At 39.7% G+C, this 16,255-nt stretch overlaps 1 protein-coding gene across 1 annotated transcript in view; it reads left to right on the top strand.

Moving 5' to 3' along the window:
• Positions 1 to 13,625, top strand: part of LOC132156332 (anoctamin-1-like) — a 32,913-nt gene extending 19,288 nt beyond the window's left edge. The window contains exons 22-26 of the mRNA XM_059565301.1: positions 7,510 to 7,662; positions 7,765 to 7,817; positions 7,945 to 8,126; positions 8,230 to 8,335; positions 10,792 to 13,625. Of these exons, the coding sequence (XP_059421284.1) occupies positions 7,510 to 7,662; positions 7,765 to 7,817; positions 7,945 to 8,126; positions 8,230 to 8,335; positions 10,792 to 11,877 (1,580 nt within the window). The 3' untranslated portion in view covers positions 11,878 to 13,625. The remainder of the gene's footprint in view (positions 1 to 7,509; positions 7,663 to 7,764; positions 7,818 to 7,944; positions 8,127 to 8,229; positions 8,336 to 10,791) is intronic.
• The last annotated feature ends 2,630 nt before the right edge of the window (positions 13,626 to 16,255 follow it).

The raw sequence follows: 16,255 nt of genomic DNA, 5'->3' as shown, positions 1-16,255 counted from the left end.
TCCGGGGGGGCGTCTTGCCTGATCGGCCATGTTGTGCGTACTTGTCTGTAACGTTACTTGTGGACTTGTGAAATGTCATCAGTCGCTGCCCAAGTACTGTTTCCCTTTTCAAAGTTCACATCTAGCCAAGTCCAGTTCAAATCCCCGGATGTGTTCTTGCTCCGCTCCTTTTACCGAGGATGCATGGAGAGGTGACTTGTGCGGACTTGATACGGGCCATAACCCAGAATTCAGCTCGAACCAGGTTAGCATCAATGGCGGAGGAGAAAACTCACAACTGTAAGTTATACATTTCGAAATACTATTGTTGTTTTATCACAAAATGTAACGTAGTTCTAAGAGCTTTGATGCCAGAATGTTGTTTAAACTTCAAAGCTACCGTCGAATTTTAAGGAACTATTTGAAAATTTGCTCAGACGATTTCTTTACGAGTTGAAAAGTAGCCTAACCCTCGGCAAGTCCTCCTAAAAAGTAGCTAGGCCCTGTAACATTTCTGTAGTGGATAAACATTTGATATATTTTGCTTTGGGTATATCTAATGGGCAATTGTTTTGCCTGAGGGAAAAGTTTCCTAACTAACGTTTGCCTAACGATACTTATATCAAATGCAAACCTTATTTTAGAGTGCTCTTGTCATTTTAACCAAATAGTTTGCTTGTCTTTATTTACATTTTTTTTACAAATTCTTTTATAATTGTATTATTTTTCATCAACTTAAATTAAGCATTATTTTTTATCAAGGGACTGCTGAGGAAACTCGGGCCTTGATAGAGTGGCGGGCGGCCAACGAAAGGCTTTTCACCGGGAGGCGCAATTCCTCCAAAAGTTGATGGGAGTGAGTATTCATTTTGAGTGCTTGTATAATTCCCTGCATGTCTGAAGGTTTGGAGCTAGATTTGGACAGTCTTCATCCATAAGAATGAATACGTTATTGAAGTGGAATCATGTAAATCTTTATGGGTTTGTTTTGCCTATAGGCATTTTGTTCCACTTCTGGTTTGGCCATAACTGCCAAACAGGCAAAGAAAAAATTGAATAACCTAAAAGATAAATACAAGGTAATCTGCCTGTTTCTCTACTTTCTGTTACTGAAAGAGGCTTACCAAGATGTGTGTAAAGACTTTCCGGTCATATTTGAAACCTAACATAGATGCATTGGCCCTTACATTTTATTTTGTAAAATGTAGTTTACTCCGTTTACATTGTTTACTCTGAGACTGTAAAAAGAATAGTTCACCCCAAAATGAACATTCTGCCATTCACCTACAATTTTAAGTTGTTTCACACCTGTATACACTATTTATTTATTCTTTTTTTTTTTTTTTTTGCTTTACACAAAGGAAGAATATTTGTAACCTAAGAGTTCTGGGGCACCACTGACATGTGTAATTTTTTGGTGCCTCAAACTGTTAGGTTACAAAAATTCTTAAGAATATCTTCCTCTGTGTAGAGCAAAAATAAAAAATGTCTAAAAGTGTGGAACAACGTGAGGTGAGAACATGACAGCATTTTGCTTTATTTCAGGAGCTTAGGGACCCACCCACAGGAAAAGGGGTAGAGGCCGGTAGTGTGACTGCTGCCACCTGGCAGTGGTACACTGCAATGGATGCTGCACTCCAGGGGCAGCACTCGAGTTGTTGCATCAAACCCACTGCCACTACAGGTGGCTCAGTCAGCACACCAGGTTCAGCCCCTTCTGTGGAAGCCAGGAGTAGCCAGCAGTCAAGAAAGAGGCGACGGGACAGCCAGGCTCTTCTTTAGTTTCTAAAAGAACAGGCAGAGAGGGAAGAGGAGAGGGAGAGAGAAGCATTGGCGAGAGAAGAGGAGAGAGAGAGGGCAGCAACAGCCAGAGCAGAGACATATTTCTCTTTTAGAAAAACTTAATAAATTCTAAATTAATGTTGTATTTAATGATAAATGATTTTATATAGATTATTTGAATAAAAAAAACAAAAATGAATGTTTCAATTTCAACCCTGGCAAATCATTGTTATAGCAACAGTGTATTCTTTATATTTACAACAAAAACACAAATAATATAAAATAATGTAATATCCAATGTCTATAGTGGTATACAATTATTTACAATCATGCAGTTAAATCTCAAGAAGAACATACCAACATTAAGAAAACGTATAAATGTATCTATACCCATCTACTTGCACATTTATTCATACCTATCTTTCTAATTAATGTCATAGCTATTTCAACTGTTTATGTTGCTCTTTTAATGAACATGACAACATCTGGAAAGGTTTACTGTCTAGATGTAGTACTGTTCAGTTAGACACCCAGGCAGTTCCACGGGAGAAGAAAGCTGAGCAGCCAGACGTCCTCGGAGATGGTTCCCTGATAGGTCCCTCTCACCCACTGCTGCATTCTCACCATCCTCGCTGTCTTCTTGTCCTTGGCTTTCCTCCTCCTCCTCCAAGAGATCACCTCCCATCACACAGATGTTGTGGAGGATACAACAGGCACCAATCACCTTTGGGGCGAACAGTGGCCTGATCTCTAGGGCCCGCAAGAAAATTGCACGCCAGTGAGTTTTTAACATCCCAAAAGTGCGCTCGATGATGTTCCGTGCTTGTGCATAATGCCTGTTGTATCGGGCTTCAACTTGGCCTGTTAATCAAAAATCGTGTAGAAAATGTGTAGTGTATTGCAAATTCATAACAGTAAAAATTTGGTTTATCGTGTGTGTGTGTCTGTCTGTCTGACATAAAAAAGTGTTCTTACTTGCGACAGGCTGGCGGTATGGGGTCATGATTGCAATAGGATGCTGCAAGCAAGGGTATCCCCCATCTCCCAAAAGATAGTATCCAGCTGGTGAATACAAAGCCTGCTGGTACATTGGTGATCTGTGCAGCACAAGGGCATCCTGTACAGAGCCTGGATTGCCAATATACACATCTATAAATATGCCTTTAGCATCACAGGTGCCCTGTAGAATGATGGAAGGGAAGATCTTTCTATTTATGTAGCATCTTTTTTGTGGCATTGCAGGAGGAACAATCCTGATGTGGCACCAGCAGCACAGCGGAATGCCTCATGGCCAGCAAGGCCCCCCACCTCATCCATTTCCTCTGCTTTTGGAAAATGAATAATTTTGTGGAGGATGGTCATCATCTCCACAACATTGTGAACAGTCCTACAAACTGTTGAAAGTGGCATGCTGAAGTCATCTGATGTGACCCTGTAGGATGCTCAACAGGCAAGCCAATAAACCGTAACAAGTACTTCAATTTCACGGCTCCATCCATGGGCTTTTTGACGGGGCAGCATCTGTACCAGCATGTTGATGCTGTTCCTGGAGAGCCTGAAAGCTGGCTTTAAATCCTCTCCAGAAAAAAACTTGACCAGGATTGGTACCTGGTCATTGATCTGTGAATACCTGCGAGTGGGACTTTGTTCCTGTTAAAATATATAGATAATATATTAAGAATGTTTTTACTTTTGTTGTATTATGTATTTGTTATATGTATTGCTTTTAAAAAGTTGTTACTATATGTACTGTCGTTGCATTGTATTTATTATATTTTTGGATTTAATATAAGCTATATACTCAGTTGTTTTAAGGATTTTGTCTAAAATTTACTAAAATCTGCCATAATTAAATCTCCCTCTAACATTTGCTCTTTTCGTGAAGTATTTCTTTATACTCTATTTCGGTTTCATTCATTTATTGATAAGCTCTAGCACAACATTCATCCCAGAGTCTAAAAGTTGTAGCCTATATGATTATTATAGATATTAAATTGTCCTGTTTGTGTTAATGCAGTAATATGATGTGCACCTAGCTATATAAAGATGATAAACTATAAACTTATTTGAGCACCACAAAGACAAATAAAAGGTGTGTGAAGTGTAAGCTAGTTAATTTAAATGTTATCAACTGTCAAACCTATTGTTCTTGTCAGTTTATTTGGTATACTGAAAAATCTAATGTTGTCTCATTACATCCCTGCAATAGTTTACATAACTTTTTGTGAGATAGTACTTTGTAGTCTGTTGATAGGGTGCCTATATGATACATTATAATAAATTTTTATTATGACTTTTCATTTGGATATACCTAACTAAGTCCACATAAGTATATGGGCAGTTTATGAAGAAAGAATCATTAGAAAAACGTACAATGCTAGAGAGACATGCTAATATGGCACGTCTCTTCGCCATCCTCCGCTGCATCCTGGCTTTTCTTTGAAGGATTCGTCTCCTCCGTTCGGCAGCCTCCTCTTCAGCATCTTGATAAATAGCAATTGCAATGGCAATCCTAAGCTGTTCCATTTTGATTTACACTTATTTACAATTGATTTACACTTTTCAACCGTATTATTTAAATTGTAGCTGAGTGGGTTTATTGCTAGATTGTTCTTAATGAAAAGAGGCAGTTGTTTCCATATATTTTATTTATTTTGAACGACGTAAATATAATCACAGTATTAATGTTACCTGAACCACATATTAATGTTTAATAGTTTTTAAAATAAAAAAGAGACAGTCGTTTAATATTATATTCAATTTCATTATAAATATAAAGTGAAAATAATCAGAGTAGGTAAATATTAGTTTTTTAATACTAATATATTTAATATATTGAAAATAAAAAAGAAGTTAATTCAAGTAAAACATGCATGCTGAGTGAAGCTATCAAGTACGCTGCCGTTCCATTTGTAGAATGACTGGACTCGCGTCCTCCCGTCCTCGAGAGTTCGTTCTTCTGAGTCCAACTTGGCATGTCCAAACTCGGAAGGACGGAAGTCCAGACTCTGCGAACTTGGTATTGAGAAATGCCCTGACTGTCTGTTGTTGGTCTCAAGTTCGGTGTCTATTCCCGCAGTTCCCCTGGCTGTAAGCCAAAACGTGATTGGTTGAAGCGATAACGTGCTACGATTGGTCAGCTCAATGTGGCCGTTATTTGATTGGCTTGAGTAAACGGTGGGTGGAGTCCACTTATTTGTGGATTTATCTGCACGTCGACGCTAGAAGTGTTTCAAATCCACAAATGCACAGGAACCGATCCACAAATGCGTGCAGTGATTTACAAATGCACAGACAGCGGTTCACAAATAAATACCAGGTAGAGATGTGTTTGTGACATTAAACACATTTGTAAATATATTTTTTTTTATTTGCAAATCTCATTTTATTTATTTGTGAGTTTTAATTTTTTTTGTGAAACTCTTTATATTCATTTGTGAATTTGATATATTTTTGTGAATCTCGTTACATTTATTTGTGGATCATAATCTATTTATTTGGAATAATGCAACAATTCTAACCCCATAGGTGAGTACTGCATCGCCTTCATTGCTCTATGTGTTTTAAATGCAGTCCACCTGCGACTTTAACACTTAATTTGTTTGTTTAATGACAGTGTTGTGGCTTAAAGGGGTTTTTTCCCCAGAATTGCTCTTTATTGTCAACAAAACATTTATTTTCTTAATACATGTTCCTTGTCTTATTTTGAGATTCATCAGTGTACTTAATTCCTAAGATTTCTTCAAAACGTTTGATTTGCTCCATCACAAAAGTACAGTGTGAATACCAGGGTTGCCAAGTTTTCACAACAAATCCCACCCAATTACTACTCAAAACTAGCCCGAAACTTGCTCAAACACATTTCCAGGGGGGCTCCCCATTAAATTTCACCCCGGGGGGTAAATGACATGTTTTTGGTGGGTTTTCCCTGTTAAAATTTGCACTCATGGGCTAAAGACCACGTTATTGGGGTTGCTTTAACCTGCGGACATGAAAAACAACACGCGGCACAAAGCCATTATGTGAACTAGATTGACCAACCAGCAATAAGACAAGAGATAATCGGTCTTACTTTTCCGACTTCAAACAGTTATGACCCGTCTTGATAAAAAAAAAAAAAAACTTTGATGACAAGTTTGATGACAAGTTTGATGACAGTAACTTTTTAAGACTAGTATTAACAGTTTATGTAGCCAGCCCCTGAAACTGTTACATAGCTGTTAGTAGCCTGGACAACTAGTTAGCTAGAAGCTTACTCTAAATTTGGTTTAGAAAATGTTGATATTGAAAGCAGGATCTGGCTCCTAAAACTAGACAGCTTTGGCTGCGTGGATAATCTAGTGGGCAGTGCACTGACATATAACGCTGTTGTGCTTCGGGTGTCCTGAGTTCAAATCCCGGCTTGAGGACCTCTCCCGATCCCACCCCCCTCTTGCTCTCTCACTTTGCGTTCTGTCTGCTCTTTCATAATAAAGGCAAAACACCATAACAAACATTTGCATTAATCAATTAGGCAACCATTTTTTAAATCTCTACACAAAGGTTGCCCAACCAATAAGATTTGCGATTTCAGTCACATGACACTGCAGTAACATAAGACTGCTACTTTGTGTATTTTGCTAAGTGAACTTCTCTGGATAAGGAACATGGGGGAAACAGAATCCAATGGCCTGCAATTAAACTGTCAAAATCTGTTCCCCACCTCCATGGAGAGACATTTTGAGGTAGTTGCTTGTTGTTGTTTTTATCCCATATAGTGATGAATCTTAACCAGTATCTTGTTCAGAAATATTTGAACCTCCTATTATTAGAAATATTGGGTAAACAGAATCCGATGGCAAGCAATCCAGCTGTCAGAATCAGATCTTCCCACCTCAAGGGTAAGATATGTTGTTGTAATGGCTTAAAAGTTGTTGATTCTAATTCTTCATTAAGATTCTGTCCCATCTTGGGATGGATCTTAATCAGCATCTTCTTTAGAAATATTAGAATCTCCTTGTACAAGAAACATTGGGTACAGAATCTGATGACATTCAGTCCAAGTTCAAATTTGTTGATTCTGTCCCATATGCTGATGTGTCTGTGCATTTTCAGTCAGCCTGTCTGTTGTTTTTTTCTCATAGGTCTGAACAGACAATTTGTACATGAAAACCAGACCAAATTTTAGTTTATGTAGGTGTGAACAGACCTTAAGCTTTGTGTTACTTAAGGAATAATCTTGATTAGAGAGAGTCTAGAGAGAGCATAGACACAGTTTGGTTGAAGGAAACAATACAACAGTATCATATTGACAGTGTCCTATGATAGATGTAAATAAATGTTAAACGGGTTAACCCAGTAGTGCTATATTGGATCGGTCATGTTGGTTAACAGTTACCAAAGCCAATTCTGTGAGTCAATATGCTTTGTACACTTTAAAGATTGACACATAATATGTTTTCTTTACTTTTCTGTCTATCACAACATCTACTTCAACTACAACTTGAGAGACTCTGACAGTGGTTGGTAACCTTGTGTCACAAAGGGAGAGGAATATAAACATATTCATTTATTTAGTTGTTTACATTGAAATCCTACACATTTGTATGGCAAAATATGTTAGTAATCCTTCACTGTAGTCACACAGCTATATAGGATAGGTTTAGCAACTGTGTTTAAAGAGGCCCACGATGACTTTGAGGAACTGGGTTTGATTAAGGACATGGATCATATTTGTATGTGTGTGTGTGTGTGTTTGTTTGTCTGCAGTTATTCAGTATGGATTTGTCACACTCTTTGTGGCCTCCTTCCCGCTGGCACCAGTCTTCGCTCTGCTTAATAACATCATTGAAATCCGACTAGATGCGGCAAAATTCGTCACTGAAATACGCCGGCCTGATGCAGTCAGTGCTAAAGAGATCGGTATGAAATTTTGCACCTAATATGTATGTGTGTGGTTACACTTAACATAACTGTTATTTAATAAATGTTCTCACTATCACATATTTATTTTCCCTTTCCCAGGCATATGGTACAACATCTTGAGTGGAATCAGCAAGTTTGCTGTCATTACAAATGTGAGTGTTGTGACTCATGATGAAACAAAATTCATATTTAGTTGCTGGCTGTGTTTGATATATGATTTATCTCATTGCATGCAGAGATTTTAAGGTTCTTCCTCCTGCTATTTCTCTTTCCCTCAAGGCATTTGTGATCTCCTTTACATCGGAGTTCATTCCTCGGATGGTGTATCAGTATTTGTACAGTGAGACAGGTACCATGCATGGTTATACCAACCATACACTGGCTTATTTCAACACGAGCAACTTTAAACCTGGTACTGCCCCACATGATACAGACTTTGACAGACAACTCCGTATTTGCAGGTACACACAAAACACACTCAATACCCTCATACTCATGAACTCTACTCACCTATATTATCTGATATCATTCTTTTTTCTGCTCAACAATTCATCGTCTTCCCAGGTACAAAGACTATCGAGATCCACCCTGGTCTCCCGAGTCTTACCAGCTTTCTAAGCAGTACTGGTCTGTGCTCGCTGCACGCCTGGCTTTTGTCATTTTTTTCCAGGTCAGTCATTATTAAACTGCTTTTCTTCTTGTTCAGTGAACATTGCAGGTTAAATACAACTTATGCTCTATCAACTATTAAAATGTAGTCTTGCTTGCAGTGCAGTGTTTTTGTGTCATGGCCATGTCATCTGCAATAAGGGTGCTCAAAGTCTAATTTCCCTTCCTTTACCCTACAAGTAGGAGATTAAAATAGAGCTGAAATATTAGAAATAAAGGTGGAGGTAGGGGAATGCCAGAAGAACTGTGACATAAGTGATAAAAGCAGCTAAATTAGATTTACAGATTAGATGAACATGCATATTTTAGAATTCCATATGCATACCCACATGGAAAAACCTATATAAACATATATGTTTCAATATAGGTTTTGATATAGGTTTTTAATTTATGTGACATATTTAAATTTGGCCGGTTTCCTATATTATATGTACATATATGTACACATATATATATGTGCATACATATACCTATATAGGTACATATATGCACGTATATATGCACCTACAGTATATGTTCACCTATAATAGTAAAATTAAATCCATAGCTGCTAGGCAACATAAATAAAAGTCCAAAATGTAGAAATGTACATTATTTATTTACTTAAGATCAATCAAATAGTAAAAAAAAATATATAGTACAAGAACAAACATAAGACAAAAAAAACGTTTTTTTCAAATGAGATATGAGCTACAAAATGACCAGATCCTGCCATTAGCTATATAGAAGACATATCTTGTACGGTATGTATAGGGCTTATATGTGGATATGAAGAAGCAATACAGGAGACCTATATTTCCTGTATATGCACATATATGCACCTCAATTTTGCAGTATATATACGGCATATATGCAGCATATATGCAGCATATATGCGCATATATATGCAGCATATATATGCAGCATATATATTATCATATATGTGCATATATGCAGCATATATGTGCATATACACTGCATATAGGTTTCATATATGCGCATATATCCACATATAGGTTCTTTCCATGTGGGTATGCAGCAAACTCCCCGGGTGCCGCAGCAGAAATGGCTGCCCACTGCTCTGGGGTGTGTTCATGCTGTGTGTGTGCACTTTGGATGAACGTAAACCACCGGCCCTCGGTGGTCAAAAAATATATATATATACTACTAACGTCATAAACCTTGCAAAATTATTTTAAATATATTAAGAAATATTTAAACATTTACCCATAGTCCCATAAAAAAACCCAAAGTCATGTTTTGTGAATGATTTAGTTAATCATTACTAATCACTTGTAAATTACTTGTAACGGAATTTTCAAAACATACATAAAATGTGAGCATATCACTTGCTAATCATTTATGAATGTTTTTGAAAATTATATAGTTTATCATAAACTAACCACTTATAAATTACTTACAACTGAACTTTTATTATAAAGTGTTACTGATTATTAATTGGCGTTGGCGACGTCATTATAGTATGAATATATATAATACACACACCACTGTCTACCTACCACTAATTAAATTAGTCATTATTATTAGGCTACCAACATTTACTAGCTTGTGCTAGTTCACGGGCGGCTAGCAATAACGTACGTTAATGCTTGAGCGGCGCCACTGTTTTTTCTGTCAATTCACCTGTTGAAGCCTGATTTCGGAATAAATCCGTAATTTTTGAACACTTTGATGCATTCTCCTCCAGCATCCGCTTCTTCTTCATTCTGGCCTTTTCGGCCCCTCCTTTGTCCTTTCTCTTCTTGCCTTCCATGGGGGTATCGTTAAATGTTATGCAACCACGCTAATCCTTCCTGACTGTCAATTTTTTTCCTAGAATTTGCGCGCTTTCTCTCTCTCTCTGTTAATTTAAGAACAAACAAATGAATTAAATACTCGTTTTTTGTTTGTTTTTTTGTGACCATGAAAGTTCTGTATGAAGAATATGACGGGGGAGATGAGATGAGTGTGCAGGGGGGTAACTATGACTGAGAAATACAGTACAGTGCCGGCCGCCGTGCTCCCGCTCCGGCCACTCTCACGGCCGTTATGAATCATTTATAATGGGCCGATCATGAAAATTCATCAATCGACTGGGAAAAGTCCCGATCGTCCCGATTGCCACTCCGCCCCTGGTCACTATACTTGGCTGTATGTCACATCATCGTCATCTTAGGAAATAAAACCTGCAGAAACCATATTTTTTAATTAAATATATCTGGTTTGTTGATGAAGTAAAAAAAAAAAAAAACCTTGGTCAGCAAACATTTCACTGACAAGATTAACACTGCCTACAGACTTCCACTGTAAGTGCATAGTTGTATAGGGCTTTTCTCATTTTTTTGTACAGTAAACTGACAGGCAAATCCAAATTGTCCAATTGGTCCAAATCCAAATCCGAGTTTAAGTTGTATATAACACTGAATATTCCTGTAAAACCGGACTGGATGTTTGATTCTGTATGTTGTTGTGTTGTAGAACTTGGCCATGTTCCTCAGTATGCTGGTGGCATGGTTGATCCCAGACATGCCCCGTTCTCTGAAAGAGCAGCTAAAGAGAGAGAAAGCACTCCTCATGGATCTTCTGCTCACTGAGGAGGCAGACAAGCAGTGCACCCAGTCACACCCAATGACTACTACCAACAATGTAGTTGTCAAGGGTCTAGAGGAGGGATCACCAGAAGATCTGCCTGTCTGCAGTGGAGTAGTGCTAAGCCAGTCAGATGAAGAGCTGACCAACAGAGAGGAGGAAGAGCTTGAGGAACAGCCAATTGCATCCACCAGTGATCTGCCTGATAGACCTCGACCTTCGACCTGTGAAAGTCTCAATACAACTTCAAAGTCCCTGTCTAAGATAGCCTGTCATGATGAAACACTCAACACACCTTTAGCATGTTCAGACCAGTCCATTCATTCAATCAAAAGCGGCTCACTATCACGACATCGAGAGTTTGACTCGGATGGACCTCCACCTCGAGACCCCAGTTCCAGGGCTAAGAGCCGTTGCCAAACCCTTCCGCCAAGGCATGGAGGACCTGAAGCTGAAGCAGATGCAACCAGACCCAGCCACTCAACGACATTCACACATCTCTACCAGAGAGTTCCTCCATCGTCTTGTGAGCTCACCCGTATGGTTCCTAGAGGACCATCTAAAACCAAGCACTCTGAAAGCCAAATGTCTGTCTCAGATTCACTGGATTCAGAGCTTACCAGCAGCTATTCCATAGCACTTCCTCTCCCACCATCCAGACCGGAGCTTGCTAGCAGCCTTTCAACAGTCTTGCCACGTCCTCCTTCGAAACCAGAACTGGTGGCCAGCCAGTCAGCAGGATTACCACGCCCTCCCTCCAAACCAGAGCTGATGGGAAGCACAACAAAATGCCTTCCACCTCGTGATCTGGGCTCGAAAGTTAAGGGCCGATGCCAGACTCTTCCTCCAAAGTATAGAGGCTCAGAGACATCTGGGGAGACGGAGACCAGACCTAGTCACTCCACCACATTCAATAACCTCAGTCAACAGACCCCCCCCTCACCCAGAGATCTCAAACATAACACTCCTGTATGAGTGTGACAAGATGAAGTGGAGCAACACTCCACCTTTTCAGCACCTTGCATCCGATCACCATTCTCAGTGCCAGGCCACCCATGCCATCAACAACTCATCAATGTCTCATTAATGACCGAAGAAGCATCTTACAAACTCTGGATGTAGATCAATTGTTGGTGGCTTGGTGGAGGTTCACTTGGTTGATTAACTAGGGGGACTTCTTTTGCACAGAATCACCAACTTTATTGGAAGACCGAGTGCTGACAAGTCCAGCTTGTGCATTCTGGTATTTTTATGGAGCCATCTGACATGGTTCGATGACTCTTAGACATTTGTCTTATCAGTGACTTGCCATTCTCTCTTTCACATATAAACTCCTGTACAGACATACGCAGATATACACACACCAAATCTCATTAACCTGAACAGGGGTGAAAAGAGAGAGGCTTAGGAATATGGGCCAAAGGGGCTTTGCAGTCCATACGATTTGTTACTCAGCAAGTGGAACTTTCATTTTGTGGTGTGTTCTTTCATGAGTTTTGCTACATGTACTTAACTAGAATAACTAAATGTGATCTTATTAACACAATACGTCAGCTTCAAAATAAGCCAACTTGTTTGTGGAAATGTCTTTTTGTCTTTTGTGGCAACATCTGTAGTGTCTCATTCATACGCCAAGTTAGCACATAGCTTGGCAGCACACTCATGACATGATAAAGAAATGTGATGTTGAAATGGATTCAAAGCCAATTACATTGTACATTGCAAACACATTGTAGTATTTTACACAATCCCATTTAGCTCTATGCTAGCACAGCTAAAGCTAATGCAAAGCATGCTATAGTCACTGTGAAGAGGTTTTCAGGGATTTTGAACCAATCATCACTTTTAAAGTTGAAAGTGCACAGGCCACGTTCACACTGCCAAATTTTTGAAGTGACAAACACATTAATTTGCAGGAATAAATAGCTGAGTTATCATTCCATTTGTGCACGGAATACAAGTGTGAATCCTACTCAAAAACTCAACTTAAAAACAAGCAATAATTGATGTCTTGCAGCTATAAAAATGAAAGATATGTGCCAGCAGTTCAGTCTTTTTTGGTGTTTTCTATTTTTCCTCAAACTAATAGTGTTCTGAGATGTATTAGCATCTAGCCATTTTTAATGCTTCATTAGTTGTCACTAATAACCAAACTCTGTGTGTACAGAACAGGATTAAGAGATCAGTTTACCCAAAATGAAAATGATGTCATCATTTACTCACCCTGATGTTACCCCAACTAATACTGGTTTCTTTCATCCCTGGAACACAAAATAAGAAATTATGTTGAGAGTCCAGGCTTCTCTCATTGATGTAATAAAGTGAATGGCTATTTATACTTTACAAACTCAATAAAAGACAAAAACTACCATAACAGTAGACCAGATGACTCGTATGCAATATTCTGAAGCCATACAATAGCTTATGTGACAAACTCAAACTCAAATTTTAGGGTGAACTATTAAAACAACTTGAGTTGACAGCTGTATTTAGCTGCAGTGTGGACATGGCCTCTGTGTATTCAAGTCTATTTTGAATGACAGGTGTGTATGATATGCTTTGTGCTAACAGGGATCAATTAGCTGAGAGCAGTTACAAACCAGTGTTCAAGTAGAACTTTCATGTCCACGTTATTTCTAGAGGTCTTGAGAAACTCTGACAATATTTTGATATTATGATGGGGAAAAAAACAATTACTGTTCATAATAAAAAGTGGAAAGTAAGATGATTCAGTTTTTTATTTGTTTTGTCAGAATGCACTGCTACTTTTGAGTTGCTGTCAATGGATAATGTGCTTTTATGCCTCAATGTTGTAGTTACAGCATCTACCAGCAGGGGCTTACTGGATTATGCTTACCAGCAAAACCTTGACCCTGCATACTCATTCTCTAAGTGCTGTATTGTCCAACACCACTAGATCGAGACAACAGCAAACCTAAACAAAGAGACAATGAGTGGTGGGACACTAGCGAGTATTGAGACAAAGGACAAGGATCAGAATCAAATCATTCACAGACCAATGAGTATAGGTGGATTCAGCGATTCATACACTTTAACAATAATACATAAAAGTACAGATTTCGTCTGTCCTGTATTACCACATACGGGGCTTTCCCCTAGTAAAAATATTAAGGAACTGTTTAAAGGAACCAATACTTAAGAGGAATTTTCTCAACACGATCATAATTTAGAACCAACACTAACGTAAACTGATAAAAATTCAAAACTAGATCTAGTTACTATAAGCACAATTATGATAACCATTATAATAATACGACTGTGTAAGTTTTTAAAAGGAATTTAAAGAACAGTAAGATTTCCATTTAATCATTTAGCAGACGGTTTTAGACAAATCGACTTACAATGAGGACAACAGAAGCATTAGAAGATAATAGAAGATTTCCTTTATCTATCCAGTAAGACATGCTCTGATAAAGATTACACAGTATCCAGTAGGAGTTCAAGGATCGTGTATGATTTTCAGTTTGATTTGGTTCATTTCCATTGGAATCTAAATTGGTTCCAAATTACGATCCACAGAAATTCTTTAAACGCTTTGCTTGCTAATGTACAGATAAAAAATACCACAGGGGGCGCTAGCCATTTTAAAATCCTTAATTTTCTTTAAATGACTTTAAAAGATTTTACATGGGCATTTTATCTGACTGCTAAGAATAAAAACATCTCGGTTACGTATGTAACCTTGGTTCCCTGAATAGGGAACGAGATGCTGCGGTGACGTCACCACGTATGGGAACACCTTCGGTGTGACGAATGTCTGAAGCCCTATACCATCCCGCCAATCTTATTGGCCAAATAGCGCGTGGCACCGCCCAGCATGCGTAAGCATATATATACCTGGTGCCGCGCGCCATTTACCTCAGATTTCATGACGAAGAAGAAAGCTATCAAGGTACGGCACGGCCAGAACCGCAGCATCTCGTTCCCTATTCAGGGAACCAAGGTTACATACGTAACCGAGATGTTCCCTTTCATAGGTCACTTCGATGCTGCGGTGACGTCACCACGTATGGGAACGCTATACCATCACGCCTGACGTACCTGATAGCTTGGATCCAAGGAAGCATCTGGTCAAGCGGAGAGAACCCGGGAGCCAGGAGCCACCCTCACATCCAGACTGTAAGACCTGATAAAAGTGCTCGGTGAGGACCAGCCTGCCGCAGCACAGATATCATCCATAGAAGATCCACTGAGAAAGGCTTGAGAAGAAGCCACTGCTCTCGTGGAATGACCATTTACTCCTAAGGGCGAAGCAAGCCCGCGCGCCTCATAGGCCAAGGAAATAGCCTGCACCAGCCAATGGGACATGCGCTGTTTCGTAACTGCATGGCCTTATTCTTATGTCCAAAACAGACAAACAGCTGGTCAGACTCACGCCATGGGGCAGTACGATCCACATAAGTCTTTAACGCTCTCACAGGGCAAAGACTTAGATCCCCAGACTCCGCCGCAGCAGGAGAAAAAACCTTCAGGACCACCTGCTGAAAGCGAAAGGGATAGATGCGACCTAGGGACATAATTAGGCCTTGGTCGCAACAACACTTCCACAGAGTCTGTGCTATAAAAGTCAGGATTTATCCGGAACAATTCCAAGGGCTCAAACAGATGCCCTGATAAACCATGCAACACAATGGAAAAACCCATGAAGGGACCCGCACGGGGCGGAAAGGCCTCAGCCGTCGCGCACCCTGTATGAACGAGAAACAGTGGATGACGGCCCACTGAGGCACCATTTATATATTCGTGGTAAGCTGAATGGCTGCCACGTAAACCTTAGGGTAGCTGGTGTCACTCCATCCGAAAAACGTTCCTGAAGGAACTTCAGTACTGACGCCACTGGGCAGTAAACTGGATCCATATTATGAGTTTCACACCAGGCCGTAAACAGTCTCCACTTGAAAGCATATAAGCGTCTCGTAGAAGCTGCTCTAGAATTCAGTATAGTCTCGGTAGTTTCAGCAGAAAGACCGGGACACATGAACTCACTCCGCTCAGAGGCCACGCCCACAGATTCCATAGATCTGGCCTCGGGTGCCAAATCAGTCCCTGTGCTTGTGATAATAAATCCTGTCTGAGGGGAATCTCCCATGGAGAGCCCGCTAACAGATTGATCAGATCCACAAACCACGGCTGTGTGTGTGCCACCGCGGAGCCACCAGCAGCAGCTGTTCCACCCTGTCCACCCGTATTCTGCATAATACCGCCGAAATCAGACAGATTGGGGGAAAACGCATACAAACTGGTCCTGGGCCAGTTGTGGGCTAATGCATCCAAGCCCAGGAGTGCTGGAGGGCATAGGGAGAACCAAAGCGGGTAATGTGCAGTCGTGTTT

This window comes from Carassius carassius, chromosome 13, assembly GCF_963082965.1.
Source record: "Carassius carassius chromosome 13, fCarCar2.1, whole genome shotgun sequence".
Classification (NCBI taxonomy): Eukaryota; Metazoa; Chordata; class Actinopteri; order Cypriniformes; family Cyprinidae; genus Carassius; species Carassius carassius.
The sequence above is the reverse complement of the archived record's forward strand: the minus strand, read 5'-3'. Positions and strand labels throughout refer to the sequence as shown.